The sequence below is a fragment of the Thamnophis elegans genome, chromosome 4 (assembly GCF_009769535.1).
Source record: "Thamnophis elegans isolate rThaEle1 chromosome 4, rThaEle1.pri, whole genome shotgun sequence".
In the NCBI taxonomy this organism is placed as follows: Eukaryota; Metazoa; Chordata; class Lepidosauria; order Squamata; family Colubridae; genus Thamnophis; species Thamnophis elegans.
The window spans coordinates 57,780,962-57,802,518 of NC_045544.1; the positions used below are offsets into that span (position 1 = coordinate 57,780,962).

The 21,557-nt window shown below is 37.9% G+C and overlaps 1 protein-coding gene across 5 annotated transcripts in view; it reads left to right on the top strand.

The window, feature by feature from the left end:
• Nucleotides 1–21,557, top strand: part of ZDHHC14 (zinc finger DHHC-type palmitoyltransferase 14) — a 59,266-nt gene that overhangs the window by 21,588 nt on the left and 16,121 nt on the right. For all 5 annotated transcript variants that reach the window (XM_032215505.1, XM_032215507.1, XM_032215506.1 and 2 more), the window contains exons 3-5: nucleotides 9,023–9,181; nucleotides 12,181–12,318; nucleotides 13,691–13,739. In XM_032215505.1, coding sequence (XP_032071396.1) covers nucleotides 9,023–9,181; nucleotides 12,181–12,318; nucleotides 13,691–13,739 — 346 coding nt within the window. The remainder of the gene's footprint in view (nucleotides 1–9,022; nucleotides 9,182–12,180; nucleotides 12,319–13,690; nucleotides 13,740–21,557) is intronic.

A 21,557-nucleotide genomic window follows, 5' to 3' on the forward strand; every position in this document is an offset into this window, starting at 1 on the left:
GCTGACTCTGTGAACCGCTTAGAGAGTACTGTGAAGCACTATGAAGCAGTATATACTGTAAGTCTAAGTCCTATTGAGATTGCTATAAAAATCACCATTTCCTGTTTTTTCTCCTCTTTAAGTGTCATATAGGAAGAGGGTACTTTAATTCAGCAAATATATATATATATATATATATATATATATATATATACATATGCATATACATATACATATACATATACATATACATATTTGATTTAAAGCAAATTACTTCAGATAATTAAAGAAAGAAAAATGATTGAACAGCTTTCATTTCCTTTTATGTTTCATGAATGATACATTTTATCCTACATTTAAACTAGCATCTACCACTTTTTACAGAAGCAGAATAAAGAATAATCACTCCATACTTTTTGGAAATATCAAAATAACATATTTCTGCTTTAATTTGCTTCTTCAGTCTTAATTCTCACAACTCTATGGACATGTTTAATTAAAACTGATACAGCAAGTATCATGGCGTGATACAGCAAGTATCATTTTCGCCTTCCCACACTCCACCCACACTTACTGGAAACAATTTCGTGTTCCTTAGGTGGTCCAAACAAAGTGAGTGTTGTGCTTTATTTGAATGATCTGAACATGTACGTACTATAGAATACATTCCCTTATTCAGGCTGTAAATAATAAAAGTACAGATTGAAACTTGGAAATTGAGGTTAAAATGCTTTATAGTGAAAGTGTCTACCTTGCGTCTGTTCTTTTAAATTTTAAAACGAACTGACATTAGACTGCATTAGAGAAGAATGGGAAAAAAACATTGTTTTCTTGGCTAACAGCAGCGGTTAAAGCTAAAGTAGGTTTAGTTTTAGTCCATTATACAATTTTGAGGGTAGGAAGAGGCACAGAGAGGTATGAACATTACTTCCAGCTACATACTGATAGGATTTATCAAAGGGCAGTGTTAAGCGTGAAGTTTGGAGAACTTAGCCAATACCTTGCTAGAAATGTGTGATATGACTGAGCTCATATTGGTTCCTGATAAGCTTCTGGATGCAATTTAGTGTTCTTGTTTTTATGCAGAAAACCATTTGTGGCTTGGTGCTAATTGACTCCAGGACTGTAAATATCAGCTAAAATTGACCTTACTGATAAAGTGATCTTAAGAAAAACAAATGCTTGTTCCCCACTTCTGTGAAGTTAATGGGGGGGGGGGGGGAGGTGGAGCTAGAAGGCAATTGTAGTTTTCACGGGCAGTGCCTATTCTTCAGAATAGCCTTCTGGCAGGAATCAGATGTTTTTGACCATATAGGAAATGTTATTGATTGTCGTGATTGGTGAGGGGTCTTTTTATTTGTTTATATTTTAATTATATGTATTGGGAATATTTGCACTGAAATATAAATTAATTGATTTTCAAACACTTAACATCATTAAGGATATTCAGGACATGTTAGAATATGTCAAGCTTATTCTAATGGTAAATAGCTAAAGTTGCATCTTGCCCACTAGTCCACTAAGAATCTGCCCTAACTAATCTGTTTTACTAATCTGTAAAAAGAAACAGAAGGAAATTTGCAAGATTGTCAATGTAGCCTTGTAATAAAGTAGAATTAGCTCTTTGTATAGTGTTTCCCCATATGGTCTACCTGCGAGACCAACATTGTCTGAATAAATTCATACTAATCTCTTTTGATGTTATGTGCTACAATTTCGATTTGATCATTTCAGATTATTTAAGGATTTCAAGTTTAATCAGTTTTGACACATACTGATTTAATCATTAGTAAAACCTTCATTATGGTTGCTAATCAAAATTCTGTGACTTAACAAATAATTTAAAAAATTAGACAGTTTCTTTTATAAATAAAATCAAGACAACAAATTATAACTGGGTCATTGAGGCAGTCATGTGTACCTAGTTTAACAGACTTTATAATATAATATAGCAATATTGAGGAAACAGATATTCACTGAACTGATAAAAAAATAACTAAGCATAAATCAGAACTGAATTATTCACCAGATAAGGAGTTAGAAAATTGGGCCCTTACATTGTGATATATAGTGCAATATAATAAGAATGAGATTGTTTGGATTCTTCTCCACAAGAATTTCTAATAAAAATTCTTTTTATCTCTGAAATAATTTTTGTTTTTTTTAATTTGCTTTCAAGAATAACTGCTGAGAAGAAGCTGAAACGTCATAATAATAGTATTTTTTAGAAGTTTAGAGACAATTATTTGGTTTAATTTTAAATATTCTTGGCAGCCTAAAAAAAACACGCCTCAAGATCTGTTCCTGAGTAGTACTTCAAAATCTCTAGCATGTTGCTTGAATGCAGAAGTGTTTATCATAGGCCTTAATTAGATGGATGAGAATACATTCTTGCAATTTTTACATGTATGTTTTTTCCATATTGATTTAGAATTGTCTGCCATGTGCGTTTAGATATTCTAAAAAAAAAAACATAATCCGCGGAAAACAAAAACAATAACTAGCAAGGAATAATAAAAATCCATGTACCTGTTTTTATTGTAATTAAACTTCCCCTCCCTTCTAAATACTTAATAACACATTCCAGAGTGGCAAGAAAAGCTATATGGCCCCACCTAATTACCAAACAAAAGTTGCATGCATTCTCAGTGAATTAAAGTTTTAATGCTGCGTGGACATGTTGTGCATCTCTGATGAAATGGAAAGGTTATACAGATATCATTGATTTTTCTGCATTTGGGATTACGTAGTTTTGGTATGCATTGAATTTGGTACAGCTGTGAAAAACCAATTCCAAATATTTAAATATTTTGGCTTGCTTTGGTGATTTAGCCTTCTTGTTTGCTTTGCAAAAATTAAGCTTCTTGTTTTAGTATAGTTAATTTCAAGCGCAGATCAATAAGTGGCTAGGGCACTTAGAGCTCATTTTTTCCCAAATGACGTCTGCAAATAGAAGCACTACATCATAAAATAAAATTGTCTACTATAAGATTGCAATATATTTGTTGGCTAGTTTTGGAGGATGATGCGCTTTAAATTATTTCAGCTACAACAGGGTTGATGTTTAAATTGAAGAGGAAAGGAGCCAAAATATATCCTTGTCTACAGTGCTAAATTTTAATAACACAGTCTTTGCATTATGCTCCAATGGATCTCGTTATATGATTAACAACAAACATTAGTTGAAATATGTAAACTTAGATGAATCTAATAGGAATTGTATCTTTTCTATATGGACATTTCATTTCAACATTATAAAAAAAAGTACTTCAAATCTTCTAGGAACCCAATATGCTTGTTAAATAGCTGTTCTTTGTTTGCCAGCCTGAAAGAAGATATACAAGTAGTCCTTGACTTACAACCATTTGTTTAGTGACTATTTAAAGTTACAGTGGCACTGAAAAAGTGACATTTTACACTTACAGGTGAAACTCAAAAAATTAGAATATCGTGCAAAAGTTCATTTATTTCAGTAATGCAATTTAAAAGGTGAAACTAATATATGATATAAGACTCATTACATGCAAAACAAGATAGTTCAAGCCGTGATTTGTCATAATTGTGATAATTATGGCGTACAGCTCATGAAAAACCCAAATCCACCATCTCAGAAAATTAGAATATTACATGCAATCAATAAAACAAGGATTGTACATAGAACAATATTGGACCTCTGAAAAGTATAAGCATGCATATGTACTCAGTACTTGGTTTGGGCCCCTTTTGCAGCAATTACTGCCTCAATGCGGCGTGGCATGGAAGCGATCAGCCTGTGGCACTGCTGAGGTGTTATGGAAGACCAGGATGCTTCAATAACGGCCTTCAGCTCTTCTACATTGTTCGGTCTCATGTCTCTCATCTTTCTCTTGGCAATGCCCCATAGATTCTCTATGGGGTTCAGGTCAGGTGAGTTTGCAGGCCAATCAAGCACAGTAATCCCACAGTCATTGAACCAGGTTTTGGTGCTTTTGGCAGTGTGGACAGCTGGGAAATGAAGTCAGCATCCCCATAAAGCTCGTCTGCGGAAGGAAGCATGAAGTGCTCCAAAATCTCCTGGTAGACGGCTGCGTTGACCCTGGTCTTAATCAATGTTCCCTCTAATTTTTTTTCAGTGTGCGCGGAAAAGTATAGTGTTTGAGCGGTATATTTTCATGCCTGAGCACCTGAATTTTTTTCACAGATGTCACCAAGACAACAAGGGCGTCCAAAGGACCCCAATGTGGTGGCGGTGGCCGCTGCTTTTGGAAATGGGGGGAAGGCTATGAGTTGTTGGAAAAGGACACACGTAACCCACGCAACCATGCAACTCTGGAGTCGCTTGCCAGCCTGTGATGGAATATAGAGAGGGGGGATTTATATAGGACCTGGCAAATGACAGACTCCATGCTGAATTTTCTCTGGGAAACTCCCCCTCCCACTTAAAAAAACCCCTATATATATTAATCTCCCCCTCTCTATTATGGATTTGATGAAGCCGTCCCATGCAGCGCTGGCTCAAATACTTCGCGGACCGCGTAGATTTATCAGAAGTGATTTGGGGTGGGTGGGTAAAGAAGAGCTCTCGGTCACCTCACGATCAAACCAGCTTCCTACCCCCACCCCCAAATTCCCTACAACTGCCTCCCCAGATTCCAGCCTCCTCATTCTGCAGAACTCACAGCCCCCCCTCCCCTGCAAGAAGGAATGCATTAAAGGCTTAACAGCATCCCCCCCCCCTCATTAATGCACGCCTGGTTATAAATGCAACACTGTAAAATAGGGGTGGATGAAGAAGAGAGGTGAGAAAGAGTTGGTGGCTCTTTGCAAGGCTGAGTAGGAGGAAAGGAAGCGCAGGGCTGCTCAGCTAGAAAGGGGCGAGCCGAGGCGGACTCTTTGCTTTCATTGTTTAAGTTTTGCCCCCCTCGGCTTCTCTCTCCAGCCCCTCCAAATCACGTGGCTCTTTCCCCCTCCTGCAAAAAGCCCAGATCTCGCCGGTCCTCGCTTATTCTTGCAATTCCCTTGTCCTTGTAAAAAATAATGTGTGTGTGATTTAAAAGGCAGGCAGGCAGGCAGGCGCGAGCACGCAAATACACATGCACCCCTTCCTTTTCCTTCCCAGTTTCCGAAGCGTAAAGTTCCAAACACGGAAAGAAAACAAGAGCAAGTGTGACACACACACACACACACACAGAGAGAGAGAGAGAGAGAGAGAGAGAGAGAGAATATGGGAGTGCAAAAAGGGAAGAGCACGACCCAGAATATATGACTCAGGATGTCGGCGAGGGCAACTTCCCTCCCCCCCAACCATTCCCAGCAAGCAGGCAGCTAAATAGAACCGCGACTTTCTATCTCTCTTCCCTCTCCGCACCTCCCCTTCCTGCATCGCTTATTGGGGATCGGGAGGAAGGAGTCGATACAAAACCCTGCAGAAAATTAAAAGAAAAAGGCGGGGGCGGGGGGGGGGATTCTGAGATAGAATGCAGGGAAGTTGCGCGTGGTTTTCTTTTTTTAAAAAAAGGGCAGCCGAAGCGGTAGGTCAGTGAAATAAATTCTCCCTCCTCCCAGGTCAGGGCGGAGCTGTGACATTAAAAATAACTGCGCCGGCAGTTGGAAACTTCTGCGCGGCGTTTTCTTGTCACATGCGCGGGCGCGCAGCTGCGCACCTTAGAGGGAACACTGGTCTTAATGAAGCACAGTGGTCCAAAGTTTTGTTGCTCAGTGGTCCAAAGTCCTCTTTTCTGATGAAAGCAACTTTTGCATCTCATTTGGAAACCAAGGACCCAGAGTATGGAGGAAGAATGGAGAGGCCAATCAAGAACAGTAATCCCACGGTCATTGAACCAGGTTTTAGTGCTTTTGGCAAAAGTTGCTCTCATCAGAAAAGAGGACTTTGGACCATTGAGCAACAGGACTTTGGACCACTGTGCTTAAGACCAGGGTCAATGCATCTGTTTACCAGGAGATTTTGGAGCACTTCATACTTCCTTCCGCAGATGAGCTTTATGGGGATGCTGACTTCATTTTCCAGCTACCCACAGTTTTTATGAGCTGTACGCCATAATCATCACAATTATGACAAATCACGGCTTGAACTATCTTGCTTTGCATGTAATGAGTCTTATCTCATATATTAGTTTCACCTTTTAAGTTGCATTACTGAAATAAATGAACTTTTGCACCATATTCTAATTTTTCAAGTTTCACCTGTATAACTATTGCAGCATCCCTATGGGTCATCATATGACCAGAATTTGGATACTTGCTAACTGGCCTGTAGTTAGCCTGTAGTTATCATTGTTGCAATGTCCCAGGGTCACGTGATCACCTTTTTCTCATATATAAAGTTCCAATCTGGATGTCAGATGCACTTAACAATCGTGTTACTAACTTGACTGAAGTGATTCACTGAGCTTCAGGCAAGAAAGGTCGTGAAATGGGGAAAATTCATTTAACTGTTTTGCTTAGCAACGGAAATTTTGGGCTCAATTTTGTTGTAAATCGAGGACTACCTGTAGTTACCTGTGATCCTGTAAGAAGTCACAACATACTAGTGAGCAAACTTCTTAAAGCAGATGCAACTTTGCTGAAATTAGTGCAAAATTCATTCTGCTACAGCCATCTTGATAGGTTCTTGCTTTTTAAGAGACCCTTGCCTTTATCCGTTTAGAGAATACCAAATAAGATATAACTCTTGCTTAATCTCCTAAATGTCATAGTTAAATAGCAGTTCAATGACATCTTACACCAGACTTCCTAAAAATCAAGCAATGTTTCTCCATTTCCGGTGATGGCGCAGTGGTTAGGATGCAGTATTGCAGGCTAACTCACTGTTCAGTCCAGATTTGGATTCTCATTGGCTCAAGATTGACTTTCCATCCTTCTGAGATTGGTAAAATGAAGACCCAGATTTTTTGGGGGGAATATTCTGACTCTAAAATGTTTATAGAGTGCTATAAAGTACTGTGAAGCGGTATATAAAATCTAAGTGCTTTTTTTATTGCTATTATCTACTAGTGAAACTTACAAATCTGGAAATAACACTGGAAACTGGAATAATTTTAAGTTTTTAGAAAAATAGTGGAAAAACTCAGTTGATTGAAATAACAGGCTTATGCAAATACTTGAAATATTTAAAAAACAGTAAAGTTTGGTAATTTGAAACAGATTGTTGATCTGATTGCAAATCCTCAGATTACATAATCTGAGCCAAAAAATTCTTGCCTCAGATTATGCAAGAAATTCTCTCCAATCCATGTTAAAACAAATTCATGATTTTAATTCACAAATCTGGGGCACTTTAATTTTTCATTTAGCCCCATTTTAAGTGATTGTAGTCAGTAGAAAAAATTATGTTATAAAATATTTAAGGATTATAGCCTTATAGCTTCATTACATTTAAGTAGTTGAATGGAAAAGTACACCCCCTGAAGTGAAGAAAGTTACATGGAAGTAAAATTCATGAAGAACCTATTGCATTTCTGAAAAAAAGGATAGCTGCCTTGGAAGCTTTATTGAATAAACAATAGAATTATTTTAAAAGAACACTTCTTAACCACATAAATAAACAACTTCTGCATAATAGGCAAGGATATTAATACGTCATTTTAATATTAGAAACATGAATATCTCTACACTAGAGATAACAGTTAATAGAAGACAGTTTATATGAAGTACACCTCCTTGTGTGAAATAATCACCTTTTCAGAATGGTAGTTAACTTAGGAAATTAGACAATATATTGTTGGTACTCTAAGTATTTATCAATATCATGTACTTTCATATTACTTATTTCTCAAGAAACTGGGAGAAGGGTTATTAGTTCATACTCGGCCACTGCATTTGTCACATTACTGCATGGGTATTTTTGTAAATTAGATCCTAAGGGTTCTGCCTGGACTTGATCCCAAAGCTGAAGTAGCCTGCAGTACTGCACCCTAACCACTGCGCCACCTCGGTCCCAAAGGAAGTGGTAGTAGCAAAGTTTGAATAATTTCTAGAAAAGCAGTTGGATAGAAGCAAAATAGAGCTGGATATCATCTAGCTATCCCATGGGGAGTGATGAAATTGCCTACAGATAAGATACACACACACACACACACACACACACACACACACACACACACACATGTATAGAGTATACATTATACATACATACATACATACATACATACATACATACATACATACATACATACGGGAAAGGACAAGTGATTAAATATAGGAGAGCAAAGAGTGATTTTAAAAAAAACTTGGAAAAGAGTTAGTTAAGCCAGATTCACATAAGAAATCAAGGAACTAAAGTAGGAAAAATATTAGCCATAAAAGGGAGTAGTAAATGAATGAGTTATTCATAAAACTACTTTGTTCACCTGTGGAAAGATCAAGCCAACAAAATAAAATGGTGGGAAATAGGCAAAATTGGGAACTGGCAGAATTTGGAAAGAAGTCAGACACCACTATAAACAGGCTGTTGAATGGGAGAAAAAGGGACACAAAAGAGAGTAGCGTAGTTAGGGGGACTAATTTATGAATCAGTGAAGGCAAATAACAAAGAAAAAGCAGCAAATCTGAAGGGAAGTAGTATGCATAGAAAAAAATAGAGTTAAATTTCAATCTCATTTCTAGATTCTTCAGAATCATTGACAATTAATAGACGTTTTCTCATGGAAAAAGCCATGTGGAAAATCACATCGAAGCAGTTTTGTTATACTAAAGTATATAGTTAATATTATATAAATTAATCTTTGGACTAAAAGTCTAGTGGACTTGCTTTCCACTTTCTCTCCTTTTTAAAAAAAATATTTCTGTGTTTGTCATCTGCCTTGTTACTACGCAGATGGAAGAGATATTTGTAACTTTGAAAATATGAGGATATAATTGGGAGAGAAACTTGCATACTCAGTGTGATGTGTTTTATAAGAGTAAAATCTAGTAGCATTTGGTTTGTTACATATTGATTTCTTAATAATAAATGATTTACAAGACACAACTAATTATATTACAATAATAATATTTACACAAAATAAAAAGCACTCAGCATGTTTATGTTTATTTCCTTATTTAGACATTGCAAATGGCTCTAGTACAGGAGGATACCGTCCCCCTCCCAGAACAAAAGAAATAATCATTAATGGTCAGGCAGTGAAATTAAAATACTGTTTCACCTGCAAGATTTTCCGTCCACCCCGTGCCTCACATTGCAGCCTTTGTGATAACTGTGTAGGTGAGTAAAAACAACAACATACTAGTCTAGATAGCTGTGCCAGAGAATTGATGTATTACTGGTCATTATATTCATTTGGTATTTCTCATTATTAAAGTACACCTTTGCTGTTTTGTCAAACTGGTGCAACCGAAGGTAAACTGTCAGTGTTTACACTTCTTTGTTTATACATCCCAGATTCGAATGTGTAATTTCAGGTTTGCTATTTAATCACCTCAAGCTTCCTTTCAGCTTGAAATGCAACTGCTCATTTGGGTTGATTTTAGAGTAAAATATCATATCCAAACTTAAAGTTTGAGAAATCTGTTAACAAGCTTAGACATACATTTTGCTAAAGATAATACACATCCCAATAAAACAACATTTGCTGCAATTCACAAGGTAACAGAAAAGGCATAATACTTAATTTTATAACCTAAAACGTGATTTATTTTTACATTATAATAGTTTTTGACTTCTATGATTAAAAAGGGTATACACACTTAAAAAATGCAAAAAAAGATCCCTTGGTTGACTCCAGATTACTTCATGGACATACCCATGTCATTTTCCTCGGCAACTAAACTGAAGTAGTTTATCAGTGACTTCTTCTGGGACTGTTTGTTTAAGCTCCCCAATCTACCTGACAACCCTGAGTACTTGTCCATTCAGATATTAAACAGACCTGATTCTTGTTTAGCTTCCAGACCTGAGGAAATTTGGCCAGGTGATGCTACCGCCTATTGGTATGGCTTCAGGCCCCTGAATGAACTTTAATTTGTGAACAATTGTATGTAGAAGATTATTTGGGTGGCAAAAATCTAAATCCAGAATAATCAAGGTGAGAATCAATTGCTATTGTGTTTAACGCAAGGCGGGCAGCCACATGCTTTCCCTTAGTGTTAGCCAGAAAGGTTAGTGGTGAGGGATTATTGAAACTTGGAAGGCACCAAATTGTCTGTTTCTGACCAAGTTACTGAAGTAGGAGTTTAATTTGTACTTCTAGATTTTCTGTATTTTTGTAATAAAGTGAAAAAAAATTAAACACAGCTGACATTATATAGATTCACATGTAGAGAAACATGTAAATGAAGAATGACCAATGGATGCAGTCATACATTAAAATCATAGGGCTTCAGAGAAAACCACCAGAAGGCATACTGCCAATGGACACAAATGTGAATGATCCTCATTGAATTAGCCAGGTTTTTGGTATTCCACACAAAAGCGCTTATGTTTTCTGTGGCAGAATATTTTCTAACAATGGTTTTAAAGAATGCTGTTAGAATATTTGTAAACAAAAGCTAGTTCTGTTCATCTAATCAGTTAGGACATAGCCTAACTTTACCTTGTAGGCAGAGTTTTCAGAAAAGGGCTGTTTGTTTGTTTATTTATTAAATTTACAGTATATAGCCACCCATGAAATTCCCAGGCCTAATAAAAGGCCATTCCATTTTGGGTTGGGGGCCAATCTCACCTTGGCAGGTGGGATAGTAATGATGTTCCAAAGGGCAAATGCAAAAACTGTTCTCCTGGACCTGCCAAAAGAACATCTTTACCCTTTCCAATCTTTAACTGCCTACCTAAGAATATTCTGCTTTAACTAATATGATAGCTGCAGAACCAGCTCAAGATGTTTCATTATTAAAAATGTCTATATCGCAAGAGCTAAGAAACATGTTCCTAAGTTCCTTAGCAATAGTATAGATATCTGGAGCAAAGCTATTGAATTTAAGTCGTTGGCTAACATCAATAAAAAAATCATTTTAATAAACTTAAATATTTATAAAAAAATTACCTCAAATATTCAGTGTATGCTTTAGGACAGGACTCTCAAAGTCAAGACCTGTGGGCCGGATTGGCCCAAGGGGTGCTTAAATCTGGTCTGTGGAGCTGGCCTGGAAATGTCAAAGGACTGGCCCGCGGGGTCTCTGCCAGCCTCTCTGGCCTCCAGCAGCACTCTGCTGGCCAAAAGCGGGCTGTGTGGAGATTCTGTGCAGCCTCCGCGTGGCCCATTTTTGGTTGGCAGAGTATTGCAGGAGAACTGGATTGTACTGTATTACAATTATGTGGCATCAAGTAAGTGCCTGATCTGGATAGAAAACAAGCAATATCCTATTTTAATACTACAGTCTAATGCCAGATTTTATATACTGTAGGTCCATTTAATCTACAATCTATAATGAACAACCATTTTTATTTACTATCCTGGAAATTTACCTTTGCTGTTAGATCTTGCATTATCATGTTATTTATGTTATTGTATTTTTATTATTAGTTGAATAATTAAAAAAAAACCAATAGTATAAATAGCTTTTCTGCCTGGTTAAACAATGGGGTATAAATTTAGAAATAAAAGTTTTAGTGGAGTATGAAGAATAAGTAATAAATGTTTGCCAATAATATCTGGTAGAAGAGATAAGAAAATGGTTATAGTAAAGAACTGTGGAAAGAAAGAAGGGGAAAAATGCATCTTGAACCTATGTCAAATGTTCCCCCCCTGCCCTCCAAAGTCAAACACAACCCTGATGCTGCCCTCAGTGAAATCAAGTTTGACACCCCAGCTTTAGGAGGAAAATAATGAAACAAATAACAAAAATAGTTATTGAAAACAGATGATTTACTCAACCAAACAAATGCTTGCTAAAATCTGAAAGTAAAGTAAAAATTCTGCTACCCATCAAAGATAGTCAGAAACTTGTTTCAGAACTTGTACAGTAAATACATTTACGGTAATTCAGCTAAGCAAAAGGGAATTTGTAAATTCAAAAAATGAGCATTGTTGGTATATATACACCCAGGGACTAAGTAAGAGAAAGTCCTGCTTAATATTACATAAAACAAAAAAGTGAAGTATATAGGTTGGTTTAAGAAGGCTTGCACAGCAGTGTTGTTTAAGACTACTTTATAGAACTATAAGTATGACATAAACATAATATGTAACAAATCACATGTTAATGAGAACTTAAGCCATTTTTTCCTAATTGAATTCTTTTATTTTCTTCTACATTCTTTTTCAGAACGGTTTGATCATCATTGTCCCTGGGTAGGCAACTGTGTGGGGAAAAGAAACTACAGATTTTTTTATATGTTTATTTTATCTCTGTCATTTCTGACAGTTTTTATATTTGCATTCGTTATTACCCACATCATCCATCGTAAGTATGCTAGTAAAATCAGATTATGTATGTAGTCATTTCCTTGAGAATTAGATTTTAACTTTAATCTTGATCATTTAGGATTTATCTGCATCCTTATAGAACCTTCCCCTGCCTGATATTCCTTGTTTGATCCAACATAATTTTCAGCTGTAAAGGTTTTTTGTTAATTCAGATCCTTTAAAAAACTGTTTTTTTTTAAATTTCTTAATCATCTGTAACCTTTTAAAGTTAGGTTATATAAAAGAATAATTGGCTATTGTCAGTTTTTCTGCAGGCTCTTTTCACTGAGTGGTAGACTTTCAGTAGAAATCAAGGTCCCTGACACCTCAGTGGAGCGATCTTAAAGATCTTAACAAATTCTAGTTCAGGTACATAGTTAATCAAATAAGCAATCAGTATGGTGTAGCGCTTTGAGTTCTGGACTGAAAGGGAAGAGATTTTCAGGTTACCACTTGATGATGGAAAGTTATTGGGTGATCTTTTACTAAATATTATGATTCAGCCCAATCTATGTCAGAAATCTGTTGTGAAGACAAAATAGGGGCTGTAAAGTTAAATAATACATACACATAGTACTAACCTATATAAAAATCATATGATGTACTTGTCTTAGTAAAAGTGGAATCACTAGAGTTTTGTTTCATGTTAGCCCAATGGCAGAGGTGGTTTGTTTGTTTAGTAGCATGAACTGATTTGATATTCTATTTTGGGAGATGCCACCATGGATGGAAAAAGAGATAAAAGGCTGAATCCAGCCTCTCATTTCCCAAAATGCTGTTGTGGCCAGTTCTTCAAAGGGCCCTTCACTCAAGAATTCTATAAAATGGCCAAGAGTCTTTTTTTATTTCAGCTAAATATGAATCTAATAAATAAGTAATGCACTTGGGGCTTTGAATTCATTAAACTGAAATTTACTGCTGGCTGCTCATATCTCCTAGTAGTATCTCCAAAGGAATTTGTAAAAAGCTTGGAATTTGGGTCAAACTGTAGTTAAAGATCTTTTGATCCAGCCAAAACATTTTTTGTGTGCGTGAGAGAGAAAATAAATCGCTAAGTACTTTTTTATGGAGAAAACTGAGCTTGAAATATTTTGTTTCCATATTAGGATAGTAAAAAGAAGGAAATCATGAATCTTATTTATATGTAACTAATGCCTGCAGACATTAATCTGGTGTTACTGAGAAACTATCTGCATATGCAATTCTGATTTTACTTTTATTTTTTATTGAAAAGTGTCATAAACATTTTAAGGCTGGTTTAAACAAATCATATGTTGTGATTATTTCAAAATACAATTGTTAGTTGAGTTTTCAGATACTTTCACCTATGCTTGTAGTTTCATTGTATTTGACATGTATTATCTTTACAGGAGCTCAGAAAACAGGATTTTTAACTGCACTTAAAGACAGTCCTGCAAGATATCCTTTCACTGAAATACATTTACCTCTGTTGGTATAATTTTAAAAGAATTTAATATTTATATATACTTCAGTTTACTTTCTGCTGGCAGATAATGGATTTTTTAAATTAATGGATATGAAAATCATTAAATTAAAATTAAGTAACTAACTTCTGTGAGTTTATATGTAAAAATATATGACAGATTTACATGTAACATATAGCTGATTTTCTCATCAAGTGGCTCTTTAAAGCAATGGCATCTCAATTCCCCACATCCCCAACCAGCATGACCAATCTGCTGGCTCAGAATTATGGGAGCAGAAGTCCAAGCACACCAGGAAGGCCCCAGATTGGGAAAAGCTAGTTAATGGCCAGTTAATGGCCAGAATATTTTTGTAGTACAGTTGCAAACATTTTTATGCGATCATAAATGAGTTTGCAGTTTCAGACTTATCCCTTAGCTTATGTATGAATATGATAGATCACACACACAGAAATGGTTCTTTGTAAAATAAAAAAATCTTTGCATAATGTCCATTAGATGCTAAAGTATCCAAAAAAAAAACCCTGCTATAACTCTTTAACAGGCATTCTCAGAGAATGAGCAGAAAACCAGGAATGTGCACATGCAATACTTTTTTATTGGTTTACATAACACTTGTTATTTTCCCTCATGGGGGTGATTCTGCTATTGTGTTGAAGTGATGAATAAAAAATGAGTATCATTCATGGATTTTCAATATGACCCCTTTAACCCTGTAAATTCAGAAGAAGGCCCACAGGTATACACAATGCTTTCTTATAATGTGTACATTTTAAGCAATGCATACATCTAGAAATACACTATATTGCCAAAAGTATTCACTCACCCATCCACATAATCAGACTCAGTTGTGAGCAAATACTTTTGGCAATATAGTGTGTTAGGATAACATATCCACACAATAGCGAGCATTGAGTGCTACAAATTTTAATGGAAATTATGAGGTAGCAAATAAAAGGTTTTCAGCCATAAAATGGCTAAACATTATTTAATTAAGCACAAATACTGAAGTATAAACACCTAATAGCTTCTGTTCAAACACTGTTTGTAAATAATGTAGTAGCCTCCAATTAAAAGAATTTCAGTTCTTTCTAATTATGCTTTTCCATTGCCTGAAAATGAAAGAGCTTTTTATATGTTCTGAACAAAAGGATTATTGATGCCAAATTTCCTTATTACTTTACAGGAACAATTAGTGATTCATTCATTATCATTTGCATTTAGGGGCTAGCAATCTAAGGTGGAGGGAGAGAAAGGAAGAGGGAAGGAGGAAAAAGAAATCCTTCCAATGTGTTGCATTATGTAATTTCATAATTTCCTTATCACCATTCTCTCTCTCTCTCTCTCTCCCTCCCTCCCTCCCTCCTCCCCCTCTCTCTTCTCTCTTTTTATTTGTTTTTAAGTATATATAATTCCATCACTAATAATAGGGATTTTTTTTCACCATATAGTTTCATGATGGCGAACCTATGGAAGTGGCACACAGAACTATCTCTCCAGGCAGGCAAGTCATTGCCCTTTGCTCTTCTGGGTTCCGGCACATTGGCCAGCTGGTCTTTACATACATGGAAGCGCCAAAAACCAGAAGAGCAGCCACCCAGGCTGCTCTTCTGGTTTACGGCATGCACGCTCTCCCATTTCGGCACTCAGTGACGAAAAGGATCACCAACACTGATAAAATTTATCCATTCCAAATGTAAATGATATACAATACAATACAATAGCAGAGTTGGAAGGGACCTTGGAGGTCTTCTAGTCCAACCCCCTGCTTAGGCAGGAAACCCTATACCGTTCCAGACAAATGGCTATCCAACATCCTCTTAAAGACTTCCAGTGTTGGGGCATTCACAACTTCTGGAGGCAAGTTGTTCCACTGATTAATTGTTCTAACTGTCAGGAAATTTCTCCTCAGTTCTAAGTTGCTTCTCTCCTTGATTAATTTCCACCCATTGCTTCTTGTTCTACCCTGAGGTGCCTTGGAGAATAGTTTGACTCCCTCTTCTTTGTGGCAACCCCTGAGATATTGGAACACTGCTATCATGTCTCCCCTAGTCCTTCTTTTCATTAAACTAGACATACCCAGCTCCATAACTGTTCTTCATATGTTTTAGTCTCCGGTCCCATAATCATCTTTGTTGTTCTTCTCTGCACTTGTTCTAGAGTCTCCACATCTGACCAAAACTGAATGCAGTATTCCAAGTGTGGCCTTACCAAGGCATTATAAAATGGTATTAACACTTCATGTGATCTTGATTCTATCCCTCTGTTTATGTAACCTAGAACTGTGTTGGCTTTTTTGGCAGCTGCTGCACACTGCTGGCTCATATTTAAATGGTTGTCGCACTAGGACTCAAAGATTTTCTCACAGTTACTACTATTGAGCAAGGTACCACCTATACTGTACCTGTGTATTTTGGTTTTGTTGCCTAAATGTAGAACCTTACTCTTTTCACTATTGAATTTCACTTTATTAGATAGTGCCCAATGTTCAAGTTTGTTAAGATCCTTCTGTATCTTAAGCCTGTCTTCTGGAGTGTTGGCTATTCCTGCCAGCTTGGTGTCATCTGCAAATTTGATAAGTTCCCCGTTTATTCCCTCATCCAAATCATTGAAGAAGATGTTGAAACAGAGCCTTGGGGTACTCCACTGCATACTTCCCTCCATGTAGATGCAGTTCCATTGAAGACTACACATTGAGTGCGGTTGGCCAGCCAGTTACCAAGCCATCTGGTGGTGATGCTGTCCAACCCACATTCTTCTACTTTATCTAGTAGTAGGTTATGGTCTACCTTATCAAATGCCTTACTGAAGTCCAAATAAACTATATAGATGGCATTCCTCTGGTCCAGTAATTTTGTGTCAAAGAATGCAATAAGATTAGTCTGGCATGATCTGTTTTTGACAAACCCATGTTGGCTTTTGGCTATTACTTTGTTTACTTCTAGGTGTTCGCTAATTCGTTGCTTGATTATCTTTTCCAGAATCTTTCCTGGTATTGAGGTCAGGCTGATAGGTCTATAGTTTCCTGGATGTTCCCCCCCCCCTTTTTTTTGAAGATGGGGACCACATCAACGTTTTTCCAGTCCTATGGCAGTTCCCCGGTGCTCCAAGATCTCTGAAAGATATAATTCAGTGGTTCTGAGATCTCATCTGTCAGTTATTTCAGAACCCTGGGATGTAATCCATCCGGTCCTGGTGATTTGAACTTGTCTAGGATAGACAGGTGCTCACTTACCATTTTCTTCCCTATTTCAATTTGTGTTCCTAATCTGATTTTTGTAGTTCTGTTTTTGATAGGTTGGACTGTTTTATCCCTTTGTGTAAAGACAGATGCAAAACATGAGTTAAATAGTTCTGCATTCTCCCTGTTGCTTGTCACCTTCTTGCCACTTTCTCCCAGCAATGGACCAATTGTTTCCTTAACCTTTTTCTTGTTTTTAACATGTTGAAAGAAGCTTTTTGTTATATTTTACTTTTGTGGCAAGCCTTTCTTCATTGTGAGCCTTAGCTTTCCTTATTTCATCTTTGCAGGCTCGGGCTATTTGCTGATATTCTGCCTTGGTTATGTCCCCCTCTTTCCACTTTTTATACTTAACTTTTTGTCTTTCAATTTGTCAGAGAGTTCTTTATGCAGCCATGCTGGTTTCTTTGGGAGCTGTTATTTTCTTCTTCATTGGTATTGTGCTAGACTGAGCTTTTGTAATCACATTTTTCAAAATTTCCCCAAGCTTCTTGAGTTGTTTTCCCCCTTGAGGATTCTCATCCATGGAATTCTTCCCCAAGCTCTCTCTAAGTTTATTGAAATTAGCTCTGTTAAAATCCAAGACTCTAGTTTGACTTTGTTCTACTACTTGTGTTTGCATAATGTTGATTCCAATATGCATGGTCACTGCCCCCAGGGTTCCTATGGCTTCAACACCTTCTATCATTTCCTCTCTGATAGTAAGAATTTTCTCTCTGTTAGTGAGAATTAAGTCTTGTTAACTTCTCTACTTTTGGGGAAACAAAGTTGTCTGCTAGATTCGTTAGGAATCTTCCACTTGGTGCAGAGTTTGTTTCCCAGTTGATGTCAGGGTAGTTAAAATCCCACATTTTAGAAATAAAATCCCACATTTTAGAAATAAAATTTAGAAATAATCTTTGATTTCTATCACTCGTTTTCATTTTTTCATAGTAATTTTGGAGGAACTTTGATCCTAAAAGATAATGGGGGGATTTCATTTTATACATAGTTAGTAGAATTGAGCCATATATTTTCAAATGATTAATGCTCGGTATATAAAGTAAAATACATTTTTGAAGTTTAATAAACACCAGAATTCACATAGTTTTGAAAAGTTATTTTCATATTTCATCAAGTTTATTGCAACAGAATAATAATTGAGGAAATAACAGCACTCCATGCTCAATAGAAACAGAAGAATTGCATTAGAAATGTTGACGATACAATGGATTTGAGGTCTTCAAAGAGAGCTAAAGTAAGAATAATAGTATCATCTAGTATTCAGGAACATATATGGGCTTATGATTCTACTTCTTTTAGCCTCCTGAGAATATTTATAGATTGTTTGCTTCTCTTATTTTATGACAGCATGCTCCTTATTTATTGCTTGTATCACCAAAACTGCTTTGCATTATAATCTAATCCCATTCAGTTCTTCTTCATGCTTATTTGCAAAATATAAATGAATGGAGAGTAGATGTGTTTTATTTCATGAGTTTGTACAACAAGCTCTTCATATTCAGAATCTTGGATAGTTGCACTGTTATATGGTTTCATGTTTACTGACATGTTATCATAGCTACATTTCTAAATAATATTTGAATATCATAAGTTAATGGCCAAGATTGTTTATTTTGCCCTGACTGCACCAATCTAACATGTAGAGCAGTGGTTGATAGGTTCTGATTAATTGGAAGTACTGTATATGATTCAGTGACATGCGGTGAAGTTCACGGCCGGTGAGGCAAGCGGGCAGGACCTCTATATTCTCCTCCCCCCACCCTCCAATCTAGGCAGGACCAAGCCGTTCCGGAAAAAAAAAAACCTGCCTGCCTCTTGCCTTTGAAGGAGAGGAGGAGGAGGAGGGCACCCACTTGGGGAGGGGAGGTAGGACAAGCTGAAGGGTTCATCTCCCCACCGCATAAGGATTGGAGGGCTTGCCTCGGAGCCCCCCTCTCCAAGCGTGTGCTCGCTCGCTATAGCTGGGTGAGGGGGGCGGTGGGGGCTTTAAGGCAAGCGTCTGAACGCAAGAAATGAATAATCTCCCCGAGCAGCCTCACACACCAGAAGCACCGAGGACGGGCAGCAGCAGCTGGCGTTGGCAGAGCCCCCTGCCTCCGCCCACCCTCACGCGCCAGGATTTTCCTTGTGACATTTTGCCTCCACCCCCCAGCGACCGGAATATTGCGTGTGCACGCGCCATCCACCCCCCTCACCCCAGCTACAGCTGAGGAGAGGGAGGAAAGCCAAGGAGAGCCCCCCCCTTCCCATGCAAAGCCCCCTTAAAGTAGAGAACAAACCCGCTCTATGGCGGACAGGCGCGCTGGCACTTTAAAGTGCATGCCGGCACTTTAGCTTGTCCCTCGGCCGCCAGCCGGAAACCCCCGGCTAAGCGTTTTGTGGCTGGCTGAAATGCGCGGACATTTCCAGCCACCCACAGGGGGACTAGGAGGGAAGGAGTCGCTCCTCGGGAGTCTATCTAGCCAGCAGCCCCAGGAGACACCCCCCGCCCCCCAGAGAAGAATTGGGGCCACCAAAGCTCCCACACCCACCCACCTTTGGGATGCAAGAGACAGCAAGGCTTGCAGCGAAGGGAATCTGGACCCTGGGAAGGTTGGGGAGGGGTGAAGAGTGAGCCTCCTCCTTCTCCCCCACTCCTCTCTCCTCTGAAGCGCGCCCTCCGAAATAACCCGCCCAACGTAAGCGTGCTCAAGAAGACATGATTGGCTGCTTCCAGATCAGGAGGCAGGAGAATTAGTGCCTCTTTTCCATCTGAACTTCTTTGCCTTTTAACTCTTTCTTAACTTTTAGAAGGCGAAAAATTCTTTATGGAAAAGAGGCCCCGAGTTCTCTCGCCTCCTGCTTTGGTTAACACTAAGCAGACACCAAGCCACTGTGACCTGGAATCTGGTAGCAACTATCTTGGCTTTAATTATTTAAAAAATATATTTAAATTTCTTTTCTTTTCCTGAGGAGAGTGGTGAGGCTCCGCCTCCCTTGCCTCTAGTGACTGCACGTCCCTGATATGATTGGATATCTGATACTTATGTTGAGGTTGGATGGAGAGAAAAATGTTTTCTTTTCAAATGGAGATAGGCAGCTTCTGGTTAAGAAATTTAAATATCACTTCCATTTGGTCCTCATTATTGTAAATGAATAAAATTGAATTATGAGGAACAGTGCAACATACTATGAGCAGCTTCACCTCTTGTTCTTGGTAATTGTTAACTAACAAGAATACTAAGTAGATGATAGCAGTGCAAATAAGTGTTGTCGGCGGTACCTGGTGTACTATATTAATGATGTGGATACTTTCTTCCTAGTGTTTTCCCACAAGTGCAGTATCCACTGTTTTCAGATCAAACAAGTATTGATCCATTGATGCACTGGGAATTGACTGCCCAGATCACTTTCCAAGCCTGATATTATGGCTGAGAGAATGTAACTGGCTGAAAGTCACCTGTTGTGGTCCACCGGCGGCCTGTGGAGCTCGCAGCAGAGTCAGACAGCGAGGTGGTTGGAGAGAACGTGGGCCAGTCCTGAAGTCTGGGGAAGGCTTGGACCAGGACTCTGCATCGGAGGGAGAGAGGGGGGTAGGGCCATCTGGGAGTTATCTCTGCCATCTCTGCTGCCTCCAGAGTCAGACAGCAGCTTCCCCTGTTCCAAATGCGTGCATGAGCAGAGTTGCCAGAAGGCAAGAACAGTTAAAACAGAAGGAACAACTCAGAAGTAAGGTTTGGAGGTGATTGGTCCCTCCCATAGGACATAAAGGAGGAGCAAAGGCACATGAGCCTTTGCAGGAAGCAACTTGGTTCATGCTGGTCAGTTTATCTTCTGAAACTCAGTTGGGACTCTTTGCTCCATGTCGCCTTGGCAAGGTAATTGCTAATTAAATATTTGGCAGTGTTTTCAAAGAAGATAAAGGTGGGTGCTTATCAGTCGTATTCTGAAGGACTTTGGCAGCCTCCTATAGAACTCTTTCCAACTATTTGCGATTCATTACCAGCTGTGAATGAATATAATTCACAACCTTTGAAATAAAAAGGTTTTTCGACCTAATCATGTGCTTTTTATTGTATCAGGAAGCCTAGGTCAGAACATCACCCAGACAGCTTTCACGCCTAAGACAGGACTAGCATTCACAGTCTCCTGGCTTCTAGCCTGGTGCCTTATTACTACACCAAACTGTGGATATTTAAATGTGAAGTATATTTCATTTTTTTATTGGATTTATGTGCTGCCATATGACTTTGGGCTGCTTACAAATATGAAAACTGGTAGACCTTAAAATGATAAAACAGTGAATAATAACAATAAACTAATAGTAGTAATAATAATAAATACAGTTAAAATATGGGAGGAGGAGAGCTGTCCTCAGAAATTTGGTTTTTGTGAAGCAAATACTAAAATATACAAAGGAATTTGTGGCACACAGATTTTCCATAGTAACAGGCTGGCAACAGTATCTGCTTGACAGCCATATAGAAATGTATTAAACGTATCTTTAAAAAACAACCCAGTAAAATATTTGGGCCTTATGTTCTAGTTCTATTTGCTGCTCTTTTCCTT